The following is a 23,093-nucleotide window of genomic DNA, read 5'->3' on the forward strand; positions in this document are numbered from 1 at the left end:
TTTCCTCTTGGAGGGATATCTTGAGGTCATTCACCTAAGTAGTCCTGCAGACACGGACAGACTTCAGAGAACGAAACCCCACTTCTTGACTTCCCTTCACCTTTTGTTTTGAGTTCTCAAGAGATATCCCAATACCAGTGCATTTCCCTCTCTTCAGTTTGCTCACTCCCCAGCCTCAAGAAGTCCCCCAAATCATCTTTAAAAAATTTTTCAAAGTGGTAGTCTTAAGCAGATATTTTATTGATGTATTTAGAAAAGTGGAACTATAAAGGGAGAGGGTTGTGTTGCGCTCTTCACAACCCTTGGCAACCTAGAGGCAGTAAAAAGTTACATATACACACATTCTCTGAAGAATCCCAAGGACAAAGGCAAAATAAGGCCTCAGTGGTGACAGTCATTAGAAATGGAGATAGGGCAGATAGAGAAAACAGTGCTTATTTCCAGAATTACTCTTCCTGCTTCTAGTCCTTTGCTCCAATAGCTCTTACCTTCTGGCACAGGGTCAGTGGCCTGTGACTATAAATAGTGTCCAAGGAGGAGTGAGTGCTTGGGTGGAAATGTGTAAGGAATGTATTTGTATGTGGCTTCAGAATGCATAGTCAGGGTTGTGATCCAAGACATGGAGAAGAGGTGGAGGGAAAAGATTTTTTGTGGTAATGAGGCCAAAGAATGGGTATGGAAAGAGGCTCAGAATGTGGTTCTGCTTCACCTTCTCATGGGGTGACATGGACATGGACACGGTGCCAGGCATTGTTGAGCACCCCTCGCAGGTTCCAGATTGGGGCCACTGTGTCTGGCTGCACATTGTAGCTCTCATCTACAGCCTTACAGACAATGTTCAGTTCCTTTATCCCAGCTGGCAAAGGGGCTTGCAGGTGCCATAGTCGCCAGGCCCAGGCCTTTCGGGCACGCTGCTCCTCTCCTTCCAGCTCAGCCACTTGCCAGGTTAGGCCCCCATCCAGAGACACATCCACCCTGACCACAGCTCTTCCTCCACCACTCCATGCATAGCCTTTGACAGTCACCTCCCCTGACCCTATTGTCTCCCCTTCTTTGGGTTGTGTGATGGCTGACTGGATAGGAAGTTCTTGGATAGATGGAGCTGAATCAAAATCTACAGTGTCCCAGTCCACAGATGGAGAAAAGCCTTTGTAATCCCGCCGCTGCCAGTGGCTGAAACTTTCCTCTGGTTCCACACTCACTTTGCCCAGCCATTTGACATGGCGGGCACCCACCACACCAGGAACCACCACTCGCACAGGAAAGCCATGGTCACGAGGCAGAGGTTGCCCATTCATCTCATATGCCAGCAGGACCTCAGCTTCAGGGTCCATGGCCCGAGCCAGAGGGATGGATGCTCCATAGGCAGTCCCTGTGGGGTCTGAGTCCAGTCCCTCAAAGCAGACATGGGCCTCAGTTTCACAGAGCTGGTAACCAGCCTGGGCTAACACATCACAAAGCCGTGCCCCAGCCCAGCGTGCAGTGCTAATGGCCCCCAAACTCCACTCCAGACCTCTTACTTCTTTGAACTGAGTCATCTCGGAGCGCCGGTTGCCAGCACACTGCAGAGTGACCGTGATCTCGTGCTTAGGGAACTGGTACAAGTCATCCAGGGACAGGCACAGTGACTGACCCCCTGGTGGCCCTACTACATTCAGGCGATAGGTGTCTGGGTCCACGTTAGGTACAGGCAAATGATTCCGGGTGAAGAATATAGGGTTCGGTGTGATGTAGTTTTCTGTCAGCAACTCAGGGGGGGGCTCCGCATTAAAGGGGCGCTGGGTGTTGACCTTCAGAGCTGAGTGACGTATAGGATCATCCGCATAAGGATCAGAGGTCTTCAAGATGGAGGGTGCCTTGTCGTCAGGGCTCAGCTCCCCAATCTTGTACTGAGCTAGTATCTCTCGCACGTGGGGCTGGTTGTGAACAGCATAGAGGGCCCAGAAGGGCTCTAAAGGACCCCCGGCTGCTAGCATCAGCTTTGATGCCCCCCCTGGGTGTATGTCCACAAATTCTGTGATATCAAAAACCTCACAGCCCAAAGTTACCCAGACCCCAGTCTCAGGGCTGCTGTGGGATTTCACTTCCTCCCTGGTATATCTGCGTGGTGACTCTTGAGAAGCCTGAGGCAAAAGGGAACAGAATGTTAAGAAGAAATCACTCTACCTCACTCTGACCCTGTGCTTCCCTGGTGGCTCAGATGGTTAAGAATCTGCCCACAATGCGAGAGACCTGGGTTTGATCCATGGTTCAGGAAGATCCCCTGGAAAAAGGCATGGCAACCCACTCCAGTATTCTGTCCTGGAGAATTCCATGGACAGAGGAGCCTGATGAGGTCCATGGGGTCGCAAAGAGTCAGACACAACTGAGTGACTAACACCCTGACCCAACCCACAAAGTTATGGCCACTGGGAGGGTAGAAGATTCCATCTGTGCTGTGCATGAAGACCATGAAGGCTGTGTAATCATGGGGTCTGTGATAAAGCCTGGGTTGCCAGGGGAACTCACTCAGGCCCCTTGGTTCTGATAGTGAAGTCCCTTCCTTCCCTACTTACCCTGCACTGCTGATCATGACAGGCCAACACTGCCCCGAGGCCTAGCAGTGTGCCCATGACTCTCCATCCCCTGGTGCTGGAGTTATCACCAGAGAAGGTGAAGCTGGAGCGCTGGGGCTGAAAAGAATCATTTGTACAGCAGGCCCGAATGCAGAGCCTTGCAGGGGTTGACTTGAGTCTGGAAGAGAGAGAAGTCTTAGTAGCACACTTGTGATCATAAGAAAGGGCTGGGGAAGGCCTGGGGTGTACCTCTCCCAGGTTAGCCATTGGTTCCTTCAGTTGGGACTTAGTTTCTCAGCAATGGGTGGGACAAGTGAGATGTGGCTTTCCCTTTCCTCCCAGGCCACTATCTCAACCATCTTATCTGACAGTTAAGATAAGTGTCATAAAAGTACTTAAAAGGAGATATGGACTAGGAACTGGATGGCCTACCTGTAGGCCTGTCGGAGCCCTGGGGCCACAGCTCTGTGCAGCAGCAGCAGCAGCATTATGGCAGACCTAGGATAGGAGGAAGATTCCAGGATCAAGATAGGGAGTGCTGGGAGGTGATGAGATTAGGGCAGCTTGAGGCAATGGGTAGGAGGATGACACAGAGACCAGCTAGGAGCTCTCTGGACAAATGGGGAAACTTTTTCTGTGGTAACAAGGCCAAAGAATGGGAGTAGGGGTCCAAATGGGCCCTTAGAGAAAACCTGGAGGAGTTCAGAGACAGAATATGCTGACAGGATGGAAAGGAACAGGGGGTGGGAGGGAGTCCTCTGAGAATCACCTGTTCTACATCCTCTACTCTCTACTTTGTCCACTACAGAGAACAATGGGAGCCAAAAGTCTATCGTCCAGTTTGCCAGTTAATTCTTTCTGAAGCTAGCAGAGGACAACTGAGGGGTATGCTCACATAAAAGGAGACAAAAAAGTAAAATATAGATAGTGGCAGCCTAATGAGGTAAAGGAAGCTCAGATTCTGGAGTCAAAAACTGCTTTGCATTTATAAAAACCAGTCCCGCCATTAACCAGCCCTGTTCCTGGGCAAGATACCAGGCCTCTCTGAACCTGTGTCCTCATCTATGAAATGAGATCTACGTAGCAGAGTTGCTATGATGTGCAAACAAGTAATAACATTGTCATTGAAGGACTTTCCCTCCTCTCCCTCCACCCACCCCTAAAAAAATGAAAATTGAACCCAGCTGGGAACTGGATCCCAACCTGGGTCCACACCCCTACCTTGTCTATGCCATTTCAGTGAGCTCAGCAAATTGAGTAGTTAATGGTCAGGGTGTCAGGGAACTGGCTAGAGAAGGAAGAAGGTAATTTTTCTGCTCGGGCTCGCAGCAGTTTTTTCTTCATAGCACTGAGCAGATCACTGATTACAGGAGGGCCAACGTTGGGGGTGGGGTGGGGTGAGAAGCGTCAGAATTGCTGATGAGATGCAAGAAAGCTAGGAGTAGGAGCAGAGGCTGCACTGTACTCCCGGCCCTTGGGACCCTCACTCTCCCGCCCACTTCCCATCAGTGCCAGCAGCCCACTCTATGCTGGAGCAGTGGGGTAGAGCTGACTTATAGTGGAACTCGATAAGCCCAAGGTCCCAGTCTTGGGAGAAGCAGTCTTCTGCTACAGAACAGATGACACCCCCTTGTGCGGGTGGTGACCAGTCACTCCCCAGGGTCACTCTGGTCAGAATATGGATATTTTACCGGGGCGCAAGCAGCTGGCTCCACGTCACTGCCTAACAGCTGGCCCGAGAGTATCTTGTAGCAATAGCCCAAGGCCCCAGGAGCACCCGGCTAAAGGGGGTGGAGGCGGGTACCGGCAGTTTTGCTGTGCCTGGGATTCGGAGCACCCCCGGGTGCCAAGCCCCCGCCCAGGTTATTGGCCTTGCCCCCTCCTCTTCCCTTTCCTGGCCCCAGGATCCTTACCCGGCTCAACGTACGCTGGGTAGCTGTTTTACCCGCTCCGCACCCAGCGGCTATCGGCGAAGGGGTGGGGCCTGGGCCGTGACGTTGTTGCGGAGTAAAGGACCATTCTCACCCCTCGGCTCGTCCCCCAGCCATTGGCGGGCGGCGGGCCGCCTCCCAGCTGCTGTGCCCGCCTCCTGGAGGCCAAGGAAGGCCGGACGCCACCCAGGCTTGGGGATAGGACGGGCTGTTTTTCCTTCCACCCGCGCCAGACGAGGAGTGGGAGCCTCAGGATGTTCGGAACCCGAGCAGTGTAAGGTGATGAGGACTCCCAAGGGTTGGGCTGAGAGGTGCTCCCGCCCCGCCCCTCCCCGCCCGCTGAGACACAAGGTGCTTTCGCTAGAGGCCTCGGCATCCAGTCGGCTTTCTCCCGGTGGTGAGCTCCGCCTCTTGTCAAGCGTCTCTGTTGCAACTACCACAGCCCTGTTTGTCTTTTAGAGAAAACAAGATCAAAAGCTCAAGTCTTTTATTTTCAGGAATGAGGGCAGAAATGGAGTCTAAACAGTGGTTCAAAGGCTTCGAGATTCCTTGGTCTAACAATTTCTCCTCAAATTGTAGAAATAACAACACTGAATAACCATCTTTTATATTTTGCTTAGTTGTCAATTTATTTTAAAAGGTCGTTATTTAATGACATTTTAACACCTCAAAGTAGGAAGATTATAGTTGCTCATAATATCAGAGTAAAGGACACTAACATAAATTGTTTGCTATTACCCTTTTATCATTTGGCTAGGGAAAACTTCGGAGAAGGCAATGGCACCCCACTCCAATACTCTCGCCTGGAAAATCCCACGGACGGAGGAGCCTGGTAGGCTGCAGTCCATGGGGTCTCGAAGAGTCTGACACGACTGAGCGACTTCACTTTCACTTTTCACTTTCATGCATTGGAGAAGGAAATGGCAACCCACTCCAGTGTTCTTGCCTGGAGAATCCCAGGGACGGGGGAGCCTGGTGGGCTGCCGTCTATGGGGTCGCACAGAGTCGGACACGACTGAAGCGACGTAGCAGCAGCAGGGAAAACTTGTCATTGACGAGCTGTGGACCTGGGGCAAACGTACCCAACACTGCCCTCTAGAGGTGAGAAGGCTCAGTTACAACCTTACTTTAAAAGTCAACTGAGCGACCAACACTTTGACTTTTTTCCCCCACCTTTAACTTTGGAAGATCATATCCCCTCCTTCCCTTTCTTCTTTCCAAAACTGAACTAGAAGAGCTTTTACTAGAAATGAAGAAGTCGTGTGGGGGTGGTAATATAAAGAAAGGGGAACTGACAGTGAAAAGGTAATTTTGGCTCTAAGGTTTTTGGAAAAAAAGATTCCCAATTTAACTGTACAATTTAATCATCAGACAGGGCTGATGCCCAACCTATCCTTCCAGTCTTAAAAAACAGGCTCAGTCCAAGGATACAGAGGAATCAGTTAAGGATTATCTGAAGCCATGAGATGAAATTTCTGCCTTGTAACTGTCACCCTACATAAAGCTACACACAGGCTTTATAGAATTGACCTTTTAAATCTCAAAAATTTTCATTTTACAGAGGAAACTGAGGCAGAGAACAGTTAAGTAACTTGACTAAGGCCATAGTTAATAAACTGTCAGAGGTGGGACTGAATTCCAGGCTATCTTTCCTGTCCTTCAGATTCTTTGGAATTTAAAACTCCTCCTGCAACCACACCTAACCTTTTCTCTGTATCATTCTCCCCGACCATTTCCACTTAGACTGTGAGGGTCAGAGCTTCAAGAATACATGGAAAAGGAGGAGAATTTCCTGCTGAAATCTTCCTATTGGGGTAGAAGTCACATGATCAATCAACAATGTTAATTCAGTGATTTTTTAAAAACTTTCTTTAGGTCATGGACCCCTTTGAGATACTAATTAAGGCAGTGGGCCCTCTCCCTAGAGAGGTGCACATAAATTTTTGCATAATACTTAAAAGTATTTACAAACACCTCTCCCTCCAGTCTCATCAACTGTCTGCCCACAGGTCCATAGATGACCAACCCCTTCCATATATACATTCTGTAAGGACAGCCTAAAAAACTAAGCTAGGGACAGATTTGATGAGCTCTCTAATGGCTTGCAGTGATTAAACAGCAGTAAAAGGGCTATTTTACAAATTGGATTATCTCACTATTCAAGGAAAGATGAGTAATGAGGAGTTACCAAGATGCAGGGCTTCCTTGGTGGCTTAGCAGTAAAGAAGGTTCAATCCCTGGTGGTAAAGATTCCCTGGAGGAGGGTATAGCAACCCACTCCAGTATTCTTGCCTGCAGAATCCCATTGACAGAGGAGCCTGGCGGGCTACAGTCCATAGGGTCACAAAGTTGGACATGACTGAAACAACTAAGCATGTACATACATACGCACGCACACATGCATGCACCAAGATGCAAAGGCAGGTGTGTTTCTGGTTCAGTAAAACATTACTGGGTTGCCTTGCAAATTTCTAGTATTAGAGAAATAGCAAAAAAAAAAAAAAGAGAAGAGAAGAAGCAACACTCCAATACACCTTTTTTTCTCCTTTTTTACTTACATTAAATACATCGGTAAATCAGCAGTCGCATTCTGTTACCACGATTGTTATGTTGGGAGAGGAAGAAAAGGGGAAAAAGGCAAATGCTTTCTTAGAGGCAAAAAAAAGAAAAAGATACCCCCCCTTAAAAAACAAACAAACTGATCAGAAGAAAAAATGAAGAGCTGGGAAATAAAAACTAAGATTCCCCAAGCCCACCAGAGCTCAAAGAAAAGCAGAAGAGCTCCTAGAAAGTAGAAGGAAGGCAACAGACAGGCCCGTAAGTTAAGGCCAATCCTGTTCCTAAGGGGGGTAGTGGAAGGGAGAAGCCTGGAGAAATGGTTTCCCAGCCCCAAGGCAATGAAACGTCTTCACTCCTGCTCCATGGGGAAAACTGCACAAAGAACTTCATTTCTCAGAAACGTATGAGAGCCATCCTAGTTCTTCCACTTCTAAGGACACACTGGGTGCTTTAGGGGGCTAATGGGTGCTAGGAAAAGAGGGGGAGAATACGCGTCTCAGGGCCGTGGGAACTAAGGCTGCCCCTGGGAAAGGAAGGGAATTGAGGCATAAGTGGAAGAACCTAAGCTCAGTCCTTCAGAATCTCAGCATCATGGATTTCTCAGCTGCTCTGGGACAGAAAGCAGTCTACAAGCCCAAAGGGCAGAATGGTTCCTAGTTCACTATGGCCTCTCCTATCTTATTTCCCCCAATTTCCCCAAAATTCTAAGCTAGAACAAGAAGGAATTTAGAGTTCTCTCTTGCCTTGATGGCTTCCCAAAGACATTCTAAAATATCTGATGAGGGACGTGGAGAGAGGCTAGAGATTTAGAAAGGACCAATGTCCTCTGGTGATGTGAGACAGTTGTGAGGGACCTTGAGTGCCAGTCATTCCCTGTCCACAGGAACAGGTGTTATGATATGAGGGGGCCACAGGTAGACCTCTGTGGTACAACTCCCTAGTGGTATGTGGATTAAACCACTGGCTGCATGGGGGATGGGTTTGGGGCAGTAAGCATGACAAACTGAAGATACTAACAAAGGAGAAAAGAAATCGGGCCTGATGGGAGGTAGGGGGGCAGAACAGACTGTACAGTGGGAATAAAGATCATACCTATTTACAGGGAAGTAGAAAAGACATGGTAATGGGTGGATCAAATTGAATGGGAACCCTGGAAAAGCACAGAAAACTCCTCCCTCTGGCCGGACTCTTCTTCACTCCCCTACAGTGAGTCACCTATGCTATCCTGAGACTGCTCTCCAGCTGCTCAGTTAATTTCCCAGGAAAGGTAAATCTATACCCAAGAGTCAGGTTGGCAAGAATATAGGTGAAGTAAGAATTAGAGTTAGAGGAAGCTAGCAGTGGAGATTGGGCTTGACTAGCTGCCACCGGTAAAGTTCTTTGCAGCCCCTCCTCAAATCTCATATACACATTGGATTCCACTTAATTAAAAAGAGGGCAAGTAAATCAACCAAACCGCCCATTAAACAAGTATCACAACTGAACTACCATCAATTAAAGTGCAAACTGCAGGGGGATATGGTGGCTGGGGCTGAGGCCATCTGAAGGCCAGAGAGAAAAAAATGCCTAAGTCAGAGGATGGGTATCAGAAACTGGTCCCTCCTCCATTTAGATCACAACAGAGCCAAAAGGCAGGCAACCAGTGAAGATTCTTTGGAGGACTCTGGGGTCCAGAATCTCCCCCATTATGGGGGAGAAGCTACCTAAGAAGCTGGGTGAGGGGGAAATAGGCCTTGGAAGAGTTCTTGAGCCACAGATGACACTGCTTCTCCACCTCTTCCACTTCTGCCCAGTCAGACAATAGCAAGACTCCAACCTGGTGCCCGGGAGCTGGCCGTCCCATTCCCACCTCTACCTAGAAAAACCCTCCACAAGGCCAACTCATGGATGCTGCAGTGCTTTCAGATAGGAGAATCTCCAACCAAACAAAAACAAAAAGGCAATGTTTCCTTACTACCCCCTGCTCTGAGCCTTACTTTCCTCCAAGGCCCTTAATGTGACTGAACTGGAAACCTTCCTCAGTTCCTAGGTTTACCACCTTCTCCATCCTGGGGAGAGGAGGAAAAGGAGATCAAGAACAGAGACTGACCAAAAGCAGAAGGGGCAGGGGCAGGAGACAAAAAAAAAAAATAAGTTTTCTGAAAAAATGGGCAGAAGGAGGAGGAAAGATGAGTAGGTCACTGTCTTGCACCTATAATACAAAGTGAAGAAAGTTTGTTTTGGAAGGTAAGTCCTGGGGGATCTGACCCCCAAGCCCCAGAGTAGGGGTAGGAGGCCAGTGGCAACAGCTGCCTGGTGTTGTTGCTGAAGCGTTAAAAAGTGCCATGACGGAGCTGTCAAGAGGCAGCCCTTGGGAGCCAGGGCTCAGTGTGCTGTTACCGTAGGGGCTGTGTGCTGAGGGGTGGGGATGGAGGTTATTTCTTAGCTCTCGTGCTAGCTCCATACTTGTTTGCTGCTAGCCACCCCCTCAGTTGCTACAACACTGGCTCTTGTTCTGCTGGGACTGCTCGTGAAGATCCACACCCCGGGTTCGGCCTGCTGCACCCCCCAGATTCTGGGGTTCACTCTTTGGCAACTTCTTAGCTAGAAATAAAAACAGAAGGGAACAAAGTATGGTAGATTTTACTCATTTCCCCAAAAAAGACTATTGGGGGAAAGGGGAAATGTGAGAGACTAATGTTCTCAAGAGGGGAGGGTTCATTGCAAACAACATTGAAGATGAGGGAGCTCAAGCTGGAACGAAAGGATGGAGGTCACGATGGACAGTTACAGTATTTCCACACCTAAAGTTTTCATAAAGGGAGATACTCCCATTTACCTTTATGACCTGGGTTAGTGATCTTGCCTAGAGGCAAGGGAAAAATGACAGGAAGACCTCAGGCTGCTCTGACCTTACCTATTGCCAGGAAGAGATCGTTCACGTTCATAGCCGTCTTGGCTGAAGTCTCCATAAACAATAAGCTGTTGTCATCTGCATACGCCTGGGCCTCCTGCAAGGGGTGGGGTGTACTGGTACTCAGACTGTAGGGCAGAGACAAGTACTGCCTTTCCACTCCCATGCAGCACTGGAGCTAGGCAACATCCTAGGTTCCCTCCCCTCTGAGCCAGCTGGCCCTGGACCCATAATTTGGTGATGACTCCCTCAAGGGATATCCCATGGTCTCCACCACTTAATCCAACAAACAGATGTCAGGAAACTTAATTACAGGGAAGAAGGTAAGTTGGTTAGGGGCTTTTGGGTTCTGACACTTTTGAGTCCCTTACCTCAAATTCAATTGCTCCCTCCTTCCTCTTTTCACACTGGTACCCCCACAGCTGGTACTGGTACTCCCCTACCCCTCTGCTTTGGAATTTTCTTCTGACTCCTCTAAAATCTCCTGGCTGGCATTAGGGTCACAGTGCTGCTGTATTTAACTTGGTGCAGAACTGGGGGATGAGATGATGAATGTCCTCAGATGAGGTTTTCAGAGAGGGCAGGTTTGGAAAAAAGAGGTCCCAAGCATAGAGGGAGTGTGTCAGGAAGGACTCGGTGGCCAGCTTACTTCATACTCCACCATGCGCTTGTTGGCCAGGTCAGCTTTGTTCCCTGCCAGGGCAATAACGATGCTAGGACTGGCCTGTCGCTGTAGTTCTTTTACCCATGTCTTCGCTCGGGCGAAGGTTTCCTGGGAAAACACAAGGATGAGAATGGGTAGGCTGGAACAACTGCCAATCTAGGGCTATCACCTTCAGGTCCAATCTCAAAATTCACCTCTTCTAAGCAGCCGTTACTCATTGAAACCATTTGTTTCTGGTAATTCATTACCTCTGTCTTCTCAACACTTGGAAGCGTAATTTGTATTCTTATTTTGCTATTGCAAGAACCAGTTTTCTCTCCCCCACCTAATGTAATTCCTATAAATAAAAGCAAGGACAATCTTCTCAGCCCACTTACCTGATTAGTAATGTCATAAACCACAATGGCAGCTTGGGCACCTCTGTAGTACATGGGGGCCAAGCTATGGTATCGCTCCTGCCCAGCTGTGTCCCAGATCTCAAACTTGACTGTCGTGTCATCTAGACAAACAGACTGGGTAAGGAAGGCCGCTATGAATGAGAAAACAGAGGAGAAGTTGGTGTAAGTGGGAGAATGCACTGGAACATCCCACCCTCCTTCAAAATATCTCCACTGTCAGTCTAAGAGCAGTGACTACCCAGGCCGTTCAGCTACAGGAAAGGTTTAGCATTTTCCTTCGGGTCCTGGCACCAGAATTAAGCCTGCTCTTGGCTAAATCCTTCCTGCCAGAAGTCTTTCCAGCTAAGGAATGGGGGCGCCATGGTAAAACTCTGAGGGCTAGAAAGAACCAGCTTTAATACCAGAGTCAACACTCTTCTAACCAAAACAGATTAAGAGATAATGAGAGACAATAAGCATCAGATAAAAGTCACATCAAGAACTGATTAGAAGATTTTAAAGCCTGATGTGAGGTCCCACCATTATATTATTTGGCTGTTAAACTTTTTTGTATCACTTCTGCTGGTCTAAGAATGTATTTCCAAGGTAAGTAATAAAAGTGGAGAAGGAGAAATATGGGGAGTTCTCATATTGAATTAGCACCCTATTTCGGGATAGTGGCAGAGAGAAGGTAGCCAAGGTAAGAAAGGGATATTTCTTTATCTTTTGTATTTAGTTCTAACCTCTGCTTTACCAGATGTGTGCATCGAAGATCATCTAAGGAGCTTTTCCAAACATACACGTCTATACTGCCATCAATCTCACCCTCCTTCCGAAACTAATCAGCCAATCTGAGGTAGGGCCCAGCATGCTCCCCAGGAGTTTCAGATGTACACCTTTGATTATGAGCCACTGCCTCAAATCAACCCTGCTCAAGATGACCCTCAACTGAACTTCACTGGGAAGAGGAAAATAGTCTGAGCTTAAAACAAAAAGTGTTTTTTTTTGGTGCTCAAAGGCCAACCTTTCTTCTAGGAAGAGGATGAACAGAGACCTGTTTTGGGGTATTTTGGCAATTTTTTTGTTTCATAAAAGATTTCCTTTTCAGGGAGCTAAGAGGGCCAGTGGCATAATCAGATCCCTAGATCTTCCCTTCAATTGCCCTTCTAAACACTAACTCTCTTCTCTCCCTGAAGTACTTACCTCCAATGGTGCTCTCCTGATACTCGTGGAACTGCCCTTTGACAAAACGTAATACCAGGCTAGATTTCCCCACTGCAGATTCACCCAGCAGGACCAGTTTGAACTGGCATATTTTGCTGGCCTGGGGCTGCCCATTGGGCCTGGCTGTGCTTCTGCTAGTCATGGCTAGATTATCAGAGTGGGAAAGGGTGGAGGGAGGGGGATGCCACAAAGCGGCAGAGGGGGGAGGGGGAGGGGAGGGGACGTCCAGGCTTCAACAATTCTGCAAGAAAAAAAGTGGGTAAAATTAAACATAGGGCCATGACAATGGCAATCATTTTTTAAGAGAAAGGACAGAATCTCCATTTCTTTGCTCCAATAAGGACTTAAGTCTTATAATCACCCACCATTAAAAGCTTACACCACTGAGCGGGTCCCAGGCACCTGGCACTCAGTGGTTAAGAGTGGACATCAAGAAAATAAGAATAGCATTTAAAGTAGAGTGTGCTGCAACAGAAAGACTAAAAACTGCGTGAGAGTAGTCTTTAATCTCCCAACCATTCCCCACCAGGTCTTCAAAGAACAGCAAATCGATCAACTTTTAGTTGGCCTAAAGAACACCCAGGTCCACCCAAAAGTGCCCCAGATCCCTACTATCTCTTTGGTGTCCTGGTGCTGTCCTTTTTTTACCCCTTTTTGCTAGCCTTCAAAATGAGAAATTCACTCTAGGGGTGTAGGTAACAGTCATCCCTGTGAAGAGCAAAGGGATAGTTTCTGGTTCTATATCCTTCATACATGACCATTTCTGAAAACTGACATTTCTGAAAATCAAACCAGGATCCAATTACCAGAAAAATCTATCCTCATTTCTGCTCAAAGGTAACAGAGAAACAGACTACATTCAGTGTTAACTCTTTCCCTTTGTTTCTGCCACCCCTCTGAGTCTGAAAATCTATCAAGTCTGAGTCAGTAGGCTTGATTTACTCTCAACTTGCAGCTCTCTTCTTGATGCCTAGGGATAAGACTACTCTTGGGATAAGACTACTCTCCACACTGAAAAGGCCTAACAGCTATAGCCCTCCAAATCAGAGGCAGAGAAAGAAGGTGTACCTTCTAAACACATGCAGCAATCTCCAGAAGATGGCACAGGAATAAGTCTTCAAGCAATAAATACTTGATGAAAGAATATAACTGAACCACCTTCTCTACCTTATAAGTGGCTAGGAAAGCTGGTGGTACAGAGGAAAGAGAGAGAAGTTGGGACTTTGAGTGTTCAATCATCCAAACCTGACTCTGAGGGGAAAAGAACTATGAGATTCAAAGAAGTGTTAGCATGATCAGAACATGCAAAACCACCTCACCCCAAAACTAAGCACTGCTTGGACTGTACTTTGTTGGTTCAAATTGATGTTTCCCTTCTCCAAGACTGATTCTAGTGACTCCATAAACATCATATTCTGTGACATATATAGTGAAAAAATAATTGCTTTGGGTTAAATGTATCTGCAATATCAGGGTTAAAAATATATCTGCAATATTAGTAAACATGGAAAGGATAGAAAAGCCATAGAGGAAGAAGCATAGAGGAACAAAAGCTGTGGAGTCCAATTCATTGGATTCATTTTAGTTCTGCTTATTAGCTATGAACTTTTGGACAAAATACTAAATCTACCTGTGCATCTGTTTCCTCATCTGTAAAATGGGATAACAGTCTATGAGCACCTACTTCAAAAGGTGTTGTGAGGACTAAATGCAATAATACATATAAAGAACATAAATATTTGACAAAAAGTACTATTAAGCTACTAATCATTATTAATATGACATCAAGAAAATTTCTCTTCCTGAGCCTTACCTTCTACCTTTATAAAATGGAAAAAATACCTATCTCGTACAATAGCCCTAAGGATTACGTGAAACATGTGTTTAATATAGAGCTAATAAATAGTAAGACAGGTATTATTTAGTGGCCCTGATTCACAGAAATAATCAATTTAATATATTAAAGGACATCTCAATATTAGTTGTTATCAATATAATCCTAAAGAGCAGCCATCACATGAAGGAGGTAGAGGAAAAAAAGAGAAAAAAAAAAAAGTGTAAGAGAAAGTTAACAGAGAAATGAGATAGAAATGAGAAAGCCCAGAAAAGTCTCAGCATAGACTAGATTAAGACAGAGGACTGAATAAAATTACTCTGATCTTACTGGGTATTTTGTAGTCCCCCAGGTCAATGAGTCCTAAGAATTCAGATATACATGTGCCACTTTGTGATGAACTTTTCACTGGTTTATGATGAAATGATTAAAATTAAAATGATACAGCAAGTTTTTCACAAAGCTAAATTTATTCAATTTAAGAGTATCCTTTATAACATGATTTCTAACTTCTTAGTATCAATTTTCTCTCAAAGGTAAATATGTATTTATTGCATGGATAAGCCTCTAAGACCTATAGTTCAATTTTAAAAAAAGCAAAACACTTGGCTGATTCTATTTCTATAAACAAAGCAAAATTCTACAAAGACAAAGGTATGGAAAGATACATACTCATCTTCCCTCTGGGGAGAATGAGACTAAGGAAAATGGTATGTAAAGAACTCAGATATTTTCATGCTACATAAATCTTTCTTTTATTAACAGGAAATATATAAAGTTTCCTACATAACTTTTTTTTAAAATAAATAATGGTGTTGCTAGTCAGTAGTAAGCTTTTTAAATATACTTATGTGGAAAAACAGAAACCCTTAAATTTGTTTGTTAAATCCAAAATTCTGGGAACCAGTACTGCAACTGCAAGAATTAGTATTAATTAGCTTCTTAACTACTAGTCACAGTTCTTTAGCTCTTTTCATCCTCAAACCTTTAAAGGAGTGTTTTTATTGTGTAAGCCAAGTAGTGATCTTGAAATTGCTTGGTGGATCATGATCAGTATATTAAAAAAAAAAAAAAAGAAAGAAATTACCATGTGGCATGCAAATAATAAGCACAAGAATCATTTTGTGAAAATGCTTCTTCACCTGTGGTTGTATGTACACACACTGAATTTTGATGTAAAAAAACTTTTTTTTTTTGAGCCATGATCAAAAAAAAAAAATTCAACAAACATTGCTTTGGAGAGGCCTGCCACTGAAGATGGGTTAGTAGGAAGTCTAATCTCTGGCTGGCCTACAAAAGCACTTCCAGGTGAAATTAAGATGAGGGCTGAATATAGCTCTCCAGGGGTCAGAGGTTTTCTAATCCTGCCACTAAAGTTATGGAGCAATTAGGAAAATGGAATGCTAAAGTCAACAGAGGCAGTCCTGTGCAGTGGTAAGGGCTCTGGAATCAGGCAAGCCTTAGTTTTTTCTCTGCTTTGTCAATTAACCCACTGTGATCCTAGGCCACTCACTCCTTTTACCTTTCTTAGCTTCAGCTTCCTTATCTATGAGGATCTGGGGGTGGAGTAAGAAGGATAATAGGGGAAAATAGTAAAAGGCAGAATTTGAATTCAAAGTTCTGGGTACCTTTAAGAAATATGTTTCTTTATACAGTTTCTCAGCATCTGTGAGGATTATTTTTAAAAATATATTTATGTAATACTTCATATACATTGTTTCACAGGTAAAGAGGATAGGCCATTATAACTCTACACTTGAAAACAGATGAAATGATAGGGAGAAAAAAAAAACCTACAGATGATAAGCTGATTAAGTTTCCTTTAGGTTGATACACATATACTATACTCTTAAGAAACAACAGGAAAAGTGACTAGATTCTTTGACTTACTTCCTCACATTTCAAAGCAACTGATCCAAGGGGCAGAACACTAAGTTAGAGTGAACTGAATTCTCATTTGCAGACACATCTTTCTAGGCCTGGGAAAACAGTAGGAGTTGGAAGTGTGAAGATAGGAAACAGTAGGGAATTCCCTGGCGGTCCAGTGGTTAAGACTCCATGCTTTCATTGCCGTGGCCTGGGTTCAATCCCTGGTCAGGGACCTGCAAGTGGCATGGCGTGGCCAGGAAAATAAAAAAAGGTAGGAAACAGTCACAGACACTTGGGTCGAAAAGCCCCTCGTCACTGACCCCAACAGATGGTAAGTCAAGCCAGAGTCAATAAGCAAACTTTCTTGAACTGTCAGAGATTAGTAACTACTGGGTTAGGAAAGACTAACTCCCACTCCAGTATTTCAGCTCAAGACTGTGTCCTATCTCCTCTGTTCACGGTAATTGACAAGCTGCCCATCTCTGTGCCTTCATCTTTAATCCCAGCTTGTTAATAAGAGTATCACATTTTCTATGCAACAGCTAGACTCTTGAAAGATCAGGGGTACAGAAATGGAATAATACACATAAGATTCAATTGATTTCTCCCCTATTCTGGTGATGATTTTTTTGGCTGACAATTGACAGTGGGCAAACAAGCTATCCGAAGGCAAAAAACTAAACACAGCCAACCAGTCAGGTGGTGTGATGACTATTACCTTCAAACCTGAGGCAAGAAAGGGAGGAGATTTTTCTTCCCTTCAGCCCTTTCAGTTCAGATGAGAATGACTTAACTTCCCTCAGAATTCCAGCTTCACAAGAATGGCTTATCAAATGGCTAAGGCTTGACTCTGTCATCAGTCCACTGGGGAAGGGGAACGTGGAGAATGAGGGGCAAGTTCTTTAGTGTAGGTAGCTCTCCCAGCAGAGGAAAATATGAACAGGAAAGCTTTCTAAGGGACTTCCCTGGCGGTCCAGTGGTTAAACTCTGAGATTTCACTGCAAGGCGGGCAAGAGTTTGATCCCTGGTTGGGGAACCAAGATCCCACAAGCAGCATGGCAAAAAAAACAAACAAACAAGCAAACCAACACAAAGGGTTGTTAGCAGCTTAGCCTGCTGATGCCTAGTAGGGCAGGACTCCATTCCTCAGATCCCTTCCCACTTGGTAACTTTGAGTTCCTATGTCAATTACATATGATGTGTATGTTAGTCACTCAGTAGTCTCTTTGTGACCCCGTGGACTGTAGCCTGCCAGGCTCCTTTGTCCATGTCCATGGAATTCTCCAGGCAAGAATACTGGAGTAGGTTGCCATTTCCTTTTCCATGGGATCTTCCCAACCCAGTGATTGAACCTGGGTCTCCTGTACTGCAGGCAGATTCTTTACCATTTGAGCCACCAGGGAAGCCCAACTACATATAATGGATGCCTCCAGAAGTCTGTCATCTATCAATAGAGACTGAGTTTCAGATAAAGAGCCACTGGAGTCTAGCTCCCTCCCTTATGTTAGCCGTATACATTCAGTTTTGCAGATTAGAGGCAGTTTAGAGGTCATCTAGTCCAATCTGTACTTTACAGTGAGGAAACTGAGGCAAATAAAATCAACCAACTTGCCCATACAGCCAGCTATCACACAACAGATTAGTAGCAAATATCCTTCTAGCAAGTACTCCTAGTAAGGCACTCTTGCTCCTATAATACCACTATACCACTTAAGGAAGCAGGAGATGCTGAACTCTGAACTGAAATTCAAAGAAAGTACCAGGACAGGAACAAGAGCTTAGACTGGATAGTTTCTGCCTCTATACAGTTTGGGTAAGTACTTCCTTTGGGACTGAAAACAAGTTAGGAAGCCCCAGGCCTTCCCTGGGAACTAGAATCTAGTCCCATATCCTTCTGATAGAAGCAATCATTTATTACTATGCTTCTCTAAAAGGTCTTGACCAACCCCTGCCAGGAGAGCTGAAATAGGAGCAATTCAATGGCGGGCACTAGGGAAAGAAGTGGTAATTTCTGCAGAATTCAATGGGCCGTGGGATTAATGTGAGATTTACTGAATAGAAAGACAGCACAGAAGCTAGTAAGTGTCTTCAACTCTCCAACTTTGTTTAGACCCCAAGTTACCAAAATCTTAAATTGAATTTCACTACTTGGCTCATTGCACTGATCCAATGTTAACCAATGAGTCATGGGCTTAAAAGAGTTTTTCTACTTCCCCTTACCCTCTCCCTGCTGTGCAGTAGCTCCAGTCATGTTTGACTCTGTGTAGCCTACCAGGTTTCTTTGTCCATGGGATTTCCCAGGCAAGAATACTGCAGTGCGTTGCCAGTTCCTTCTCCAATCCTCTCCCTTATATTTCCCCAAAAGCAAAAAAGCACACTTAATCTCTTATCAGCATGGTACTGCAAAGTCCCTCATATTGACCTAGGAAAGACTGGAATGCCTTTCTCCACTTTGTCTGCCTAGCAAATGCCTAATGTATCTTTTAAGGACAAACTCAAATGTCACATTCTCTGTGAAATTGTGTAATTACCCTCTCACCCCAAGAGAATTCACCATTGCTTCCTCTGGAATCCCATAGTATTAAGACTACATTCTTGGGAATTCCCTGGTGGTCCTGTGGTTAGGATTCAGGGCCTTCACGGCCTGGGGCCAGGTTCAATCTCTGGTTGGGGAACTAAGATCCCACAAGCCATGTGGCCTGGTCAAAAAATAAAAAAGACTGCATTCTTATCACAACATTTACTACATTATTTAAGTGTATCTGTCTGCTCTGCTAAACTAAGAACTTCTCAAAAAGAGTGACTATTTATGTCATTTTCAATCTCCAGAGCAAAACACAATGTCGGGGTTCCTAGTTCAGGCCTCCCTGTCCATCACCAACTCCCGGAGTTCACTCAAACTCACGTCCATCAAGTCGGTGATGCCATCCAGCCATCTCATTTTCTGTCGTCCCCTAGTAGGTATTCATTAATGTCAAAGCAATCCTGCTTGCTTCCTCCATCTACTCCTCCCCTTCTGGACAGAATCTTATTTCCATTTGGGAACGTTTTTAATAGGCCAAATTGCTCTCTCGCCTGTTTGTCATCTCCCCTGGATAGAGGGCCCTCTTGGGACCCAGCCCACAAGGTACTGTTGCAACTCACATGGGCTAACTGCTTTTCCTGTCACCCGTTACTTTACTATGCTTCAGATGGCCTAATCACACCAAATATGCAGCCCTCCCACTGTAACACTGAGGCAACTATGGTTAAAAACAAAGTTTTCTGAATCTTCAGTTAATGTTAAGTGCTAAAAAAAACTCTGGTTCAATATCTCCATTAATTCTTAAACTTAAGAAACACAAGTTTAAAAAAAGGAAAAATAAAAAATCATACATCTGAAAAGGTTTCTGCCCCTCAACAGAAACTACAACCTGACCTAGAATATGCACACTTTGCTCACCTGGGTGGCTCCTTACTCAGCTCAGTTACTGTTCAGTCAATGACTAAATCTTTCCTAAAACACTCTTTTGGGAAGTGGGAGTGTATTGTATAGGGTTTTAAGGTATCCCTCCTCCAACCAGGCTGTTGCATTTCCTTAATTTAAATACACTGTCTCACACTTTGGTTATTACTTACCAATCTGAAATGCCATAGGATTAGGGAGCAGGCACTTGCTTCTCATACCTATGTCCCCTCCTAAGTCAAATTCGTATCAGTGAGCACAAACAAGCAAACTGTAAAAGAGCAATCCTTGCTCCTGGGCAAAAAGAAGGGATGAGGTATGACTTCAAGAGCAATGGGAAACTCCTCTTCTCCAAATATATTTTTGTAACTCCAGATCTATGTTTGAAATTCTATACTGATAATTTCCATTCTTTAACTCCCTCTTTAAAAAGCAAGAACTCTTGGGAGGATTAATACTTTAAATGACTATTCGTTATTTACACCCTAATGTGGAGCAATTTTAGACCATTTTTCTTGAAAGTAGGCTTTGATTAAGGGGAAGGTAGAAAAGATAAGAAGAGATGTATAGAAGTGACAAAAAAAAAAAAAAAGGGACAGGATACCATCAGGATGTAGGAAATGGCAAAGCCTAGTGAGGATTTAAAACACATACACATCTACACAATTTTCTCTAGGACTGGCTTTGTAGAAGAGAAAACAAAAGCTTCTGGAGGGACAACAATCAAGGTTTCCAAGGGCACTGTACAAAGGCTGGGCACATCACAGGGCTTCTAAAGCCAGTAAGGACAAATTCAATTAATAAGGTGGTGTAAAAAAGTGTCCCAGTTGTGTTGAGGTTTAGAGGAAAACCAATTTCAAAGCCAGAAAAATTTGGAAGCTTCTCATATCACTAGAGAAAGACAGACACAAAGGGCCTTTAGAAGAACCACCATCTTCTTTGGGGATAATGAAGGGAGAGTCATATAATTTGAACATGCAGAGACCATGAACCACAGGACAGAAATCTCAAATTCCTCACTTTAGCAAAGATGCCAATAATTTTCCCAAACAAAATGATTCACTTTAACTTTTCTTTCCTGCCCATAAAAGAGAAAGACGTTTTGGCCACCTATTTGGGCATTTCCTTAGGATACCCGGGAAGATCCTCTTGAAGAGGCTTCCCTGGTGGCTCCAGACGGTAAAGTGTCTGCCCGCAATGCGGGAGACCTGGGTTTGATTCCTGGATCGGGAAGATCCCCTGGAGAAGGAAATGGCAATCCACTCCAGCACTCTTGCCTGGAAAATCCCATGGGTGGAGGAGCCTGATAGGCTACCGTCCATGGGGTCGCAAAGAGTCGGACACGACTGAGCGACTTCACTTTCCTTTTAGGATACCCAGTGCACAAGTAGGGTGTGTGCGTTTGTGTAAGAATGTGAAGGGATAACCCAGAGTACAGCTCTCTACTTGTCTGAATTTGATAAAAGCAAGACAGAATGAACTGTGAAAGGAGCACAATAAATAACAGAGTATCATCCCAGAAGAGAAAACTGGAAAGGAGAAGCCAGAGCATGGTGGGAACATGAAAACAGAACTGCCTTTGGTGGCACATTCCCCAAAGTGAAGTAAGATTAGTTTGATCTACTGTCTCTTATCTCTGACCTTTCTGGATGAAATGAGCAGGGTATATATGGGAGGTTTTACACTTTTTACACTTCCATAAAACCTGAATATTTTAATATGTACATACCACTTGTCTAATTAAAAAGAAAGTAGTTATAAAATACAGTGGTATAAAATGGAAAAAGGAGGAAGTATAATAAGGGAAAATCCAATAAGCTCCAATCTATGGGGGGAACTAAGGAGGTCAGTAGACTGTTAAAAATATATGAGGAAGGGACCTCTGGGTCTTAGAAATCCATCTTCCTTTTCTCTACTCACCTCCTTCCCCGAGTGCCTCTGTTTGACCCAGCTTTCTAATAGCTCAGAAACCCCGGCTCCTGAAGAAGGAGACAAAGAACGGGTGATGCCAACCTTCTGGAATGAAATTTCTCTCTTCCCCAAATCCCTTCCTCTGTGATATCACCTCATATTTCCAGGCTTGATTCCACATAATCATTACCTGCCTGGGAAATACCCAAGTCTAAGTACCACAAAAGTTTCACCAACTATGGTCAGACGATCTTTGGATGGTTGGGGATACATAAGCCCATTTCTAGAGCAGAAAATGAATCACTAATTCCCCACTTCCAGGTGAGAGATATGGTCCCCAATATAGACCACATTATTAAGCAGGAAAGAAAGGAACAAACATCCCCCAAACCCAACTTCTTAGCTTTTTCACAGGACATGAAACAGGAGGTAAGAAGAAACACCGAGACTGCAGCCTAAACCAGCTTGAGGCCAAGGGAGAGAGTAGGGGCTGAGTTGGGAACTGCCAACAGTCACAGAAAAAAAACAATTTGTCTTCACTGTCTACCCTGAGAGTATCAGAAAACTTCAACTTGCCACATCTCCACACCAATGGGAACAAAAGCGCGAGTACTCGCAAAACCCAAGGCCCCCAGCTCACCCTTCAACATTCCCTGAAGTTCCCATCACTGATTCGTGGCCCTGCTTCCACTAGTCCGGCTACCTGAGTCTTCTAGATTAGGAAAGCTTTCTTCGCTTGTGTCAGTCCTCCCACACTGATCCCTCTCGGCTCAACTCTGGGGCACCCTAGTTATTTTTATAATAGCCACTTTGCCTGAAAAGAATGCCTCTTACCCAGTTAAGAGCCCTTCCCTCACCCTTCCAATGAGACCTCTCGAGAGTCCCGCCCCGGTTCCCCTCGGGGCCAGGGCGTCGGGTTTGACCCCTCCTCACCTCCCGGCGAATGACTTACCTCACCCGCCGCCCAGTCCCTTTCCCCCAGCTCCTCCTTCTTCGGCGCCGCTCATTGAGGCCTGCCCCTGCCCGCACGCGAGCCCCGGGCCTCCTGCGCCGGCCCCCAGCCCAGCCGCCAAAACCTCCCGGCCGCCTCCCCGACTCACCAACTTCGGGCTCCCAGCCCGCCCGGCCCCCTCCTCAGCGCCCCCATTAGGCCTGCCGGGGCCTGGTCCCCTTCTCCCCTCTCCAGTGGGCCATTCTAACCCCTCGCAGAGGCCTAGACCCTCCTCTGCCCTCAGACCAGGCCGCTTTCCTTTCCGGGGTGCCTCCGCCCCTGCCCTTGCGGGCTCCATCAGCCCGGTACCTGGGGCTCCGTCTCCCCCGTCGGGCCCAAGCCTGTGTCGAACAGACAAACAGCTGCAGCTCAACCAAACCCTCTTGCCCCTCCTCCTCCTCCTCCTCGCCCTGGGGCGGGGCCCCAGCCAATTGCACGACTACCCGCCTACCATCAAGGGTGGGCTCTCTGCGTGCTAATCCGCCAATCCTCAGGAGAAAGGCGGGACTCTTTCGGCGCTGTCACCAACGAGTACGAGAAAAGGACTGGATAGGCGAGACTCCAGACCAATACAGTGAGGGAAGCCTTGAAGATGGACGAGGTGAGGAGCCACTAAAGGGCGAACTCCTCAAGGTAGGGGGCGGCACCCCATTGATAGGCGTATACTTTAACCAATAAAATCTCGATGCCCTCATGACCCCGCCTTTTAACTTATAAACATCTAATCAGGTGAGAGATGGAGGCGGGCCAAAGTGAAACTTCAACCAGTACTGAGAAAAGTCGGGACTTGAATGGCAGGCAAGGCGGGGTTGAAAGAGGCCTTAGGAACGCCGCTACTGA

The 23,093-nt window shown here is 45.7% G+C and overlaps 2 protein-coding genes and 1 long non-coding RNA gene across 8 annotated transcripts; 1 reads left to right on the forward strand and 2 right to left on the reverse strand.

Moving 5' to 3' along the window:
- Nucleotides 1–219: 219 nt before the first annotated feature.
- On the reverse strand, nucleotides 220–4,852 carry SUOX (sulfite oxidase). Of its 3 annotated transcripts, none has more exons than XM_061416900.1 (4): nucleotides 4,469–4,852; nucleotides 2,988–3,053; nucleotides 2,556–2,733; nucleotides 220–2,123 (listed from the first exon to the last, which is right to left on the reverse strand). In XM_061416900.1, the coding sequence occupies exons 2-4, from the start codon at nucleotides 3,041–3,043 to the stop codon at nucleotides 714–716; spliced, it is 1,644 nt and encodes a 547-aa protein (XP_061272884.1). In that variant the 5' UTR covers nucleotides 3,044–3,053; nucleotides 4,469–4,852; the 3' UTR covers nucleotides 220–713. The 3 variants fall into 3 exon arrangements, with proteins under 3 accessions (XP_061272884.1, XP_061272886.1, XP_061272885.1); XM_061416902.1 differs by lacking the exon at nucleotides 4,469–4,852 and adding an exon at nucleotides 4,247–4,386; XM_061416901.1 differs by lacking the exon at nucleotides 4,469–4,852 and adding an exon at nucleotides 3,777–3,864.
- Nucleotides 4,676–9,178, forward strand: LOC133247731 (uncharacterized). Its single transcript, XR_009736474.1, has 2 exons — nucleotides 4,676–4,760; nucleotides 4,851–9,178. It is a non-coding gene; the product is annotated as an uncharacterized LOC133247731 (long non-coding RNA).
- On the reverse strand, nucleotides 7,018–22,669 carry RAB5B (RAB5B, member RAS oncogene family). Of its 4 annotated transcripts, none has more exons than XM_061416907.1 (7): nucleotides 22,563–22,669; nucleotides 21,272–21,330; nucleotides 12,183–12,444; nucleotides 10,980–11,131; nucleotides 10,588–10,710; nucleotides 9,942–10,035; nucleotides 7,018–9,628 (listed from the first exon to the last, which is right to left on the reverse strand). In XM_061416907.1, the coding sequence occupies exons 3-7, from the start codon at nucleotides 12,343–12,345 to the stop codon at nucleotides 9,513–9,515; spliced, it is 648 nt and encodes a 215-aa protein (XP_061272891.1). In that variant the 5' UTR covers nucleotides 12,346–12,444; nucleotides 21,272–21,330; nucleotides 22,563–22,669; the 3' UTR covers nucleotides 7,018–9,512. The 4 variants fall into 4 exon arrangements, with proteins under 4 accessions (XP_061272891.1, XP_061272893.1, XP_061272892.1 ...); XM_061416909.1 differs by having other exon boundaries at nucleotides 22,363–22,630; XM_061416908.1 differs by lacking the exon at nucleotides 21,272–21,330 and having other exon boundaries at nucleotides 22,563–22,667.
- Nucleotides 22,670–23,093: the final 424 nt, after the last annotated feature.

Source organism: Bos javanicus, chromosome 5, assembly GCF_032452875.1.
Source record: "Bos javanicus breed banteng chromosome 5, ARS-OSU_banteng_1.0, whole genome shotgun sequence".
NCBI lineage: Eukaryota > Metazoa > Chordata > Mammalia > Artiodactyla > Bovidae > Bos > Bos javanicus.

Coding starts and splice junctions, on each gene's coding strand:
- SUOX (XM_061416900.1), bottom strand. CDS start 3,043: ATGCTGCTGCTGCTGCTGCACAGAGCTGTGGCCCCAGGGCTCCGACAG. Junction 2,734..2,987: donor GGGCTCCGACAGGCCTACAG/GTAGGCCATCCA, acceptor TCTCTCTTCCAG/ACTCAAGTCAACCCCTGCAA. Junction 2,124..2,555: donor GTCATGATCAGCAGTGCAGG/GTAAGTAGGGAA, acceptor CTTTTGCCTCAG/GCTTCTCAAGAGTCACCACG.
- RAB5B (XM_061416907.1), bottom strand. CDS start 12,345: ATGACTAGCAGAAGCACAGCCAGGCCCAATGGGCAGCCCCAGGCCAGC. Junction 10,711..10,979: donor TTTATGACATTACTAATCAG/GTAAGTGGGCTG, acceptor GTGTTTTCCCAG/GAAACCTTCGCCCGAGCGAA. Junction 9,629..9,941: donor CGATCTCTTCCTGGCAATAG/GTAAGGTCAGAG, acceptor TTTTATTTCTAG/CTAAGAAGTTGCCAAAGAGT.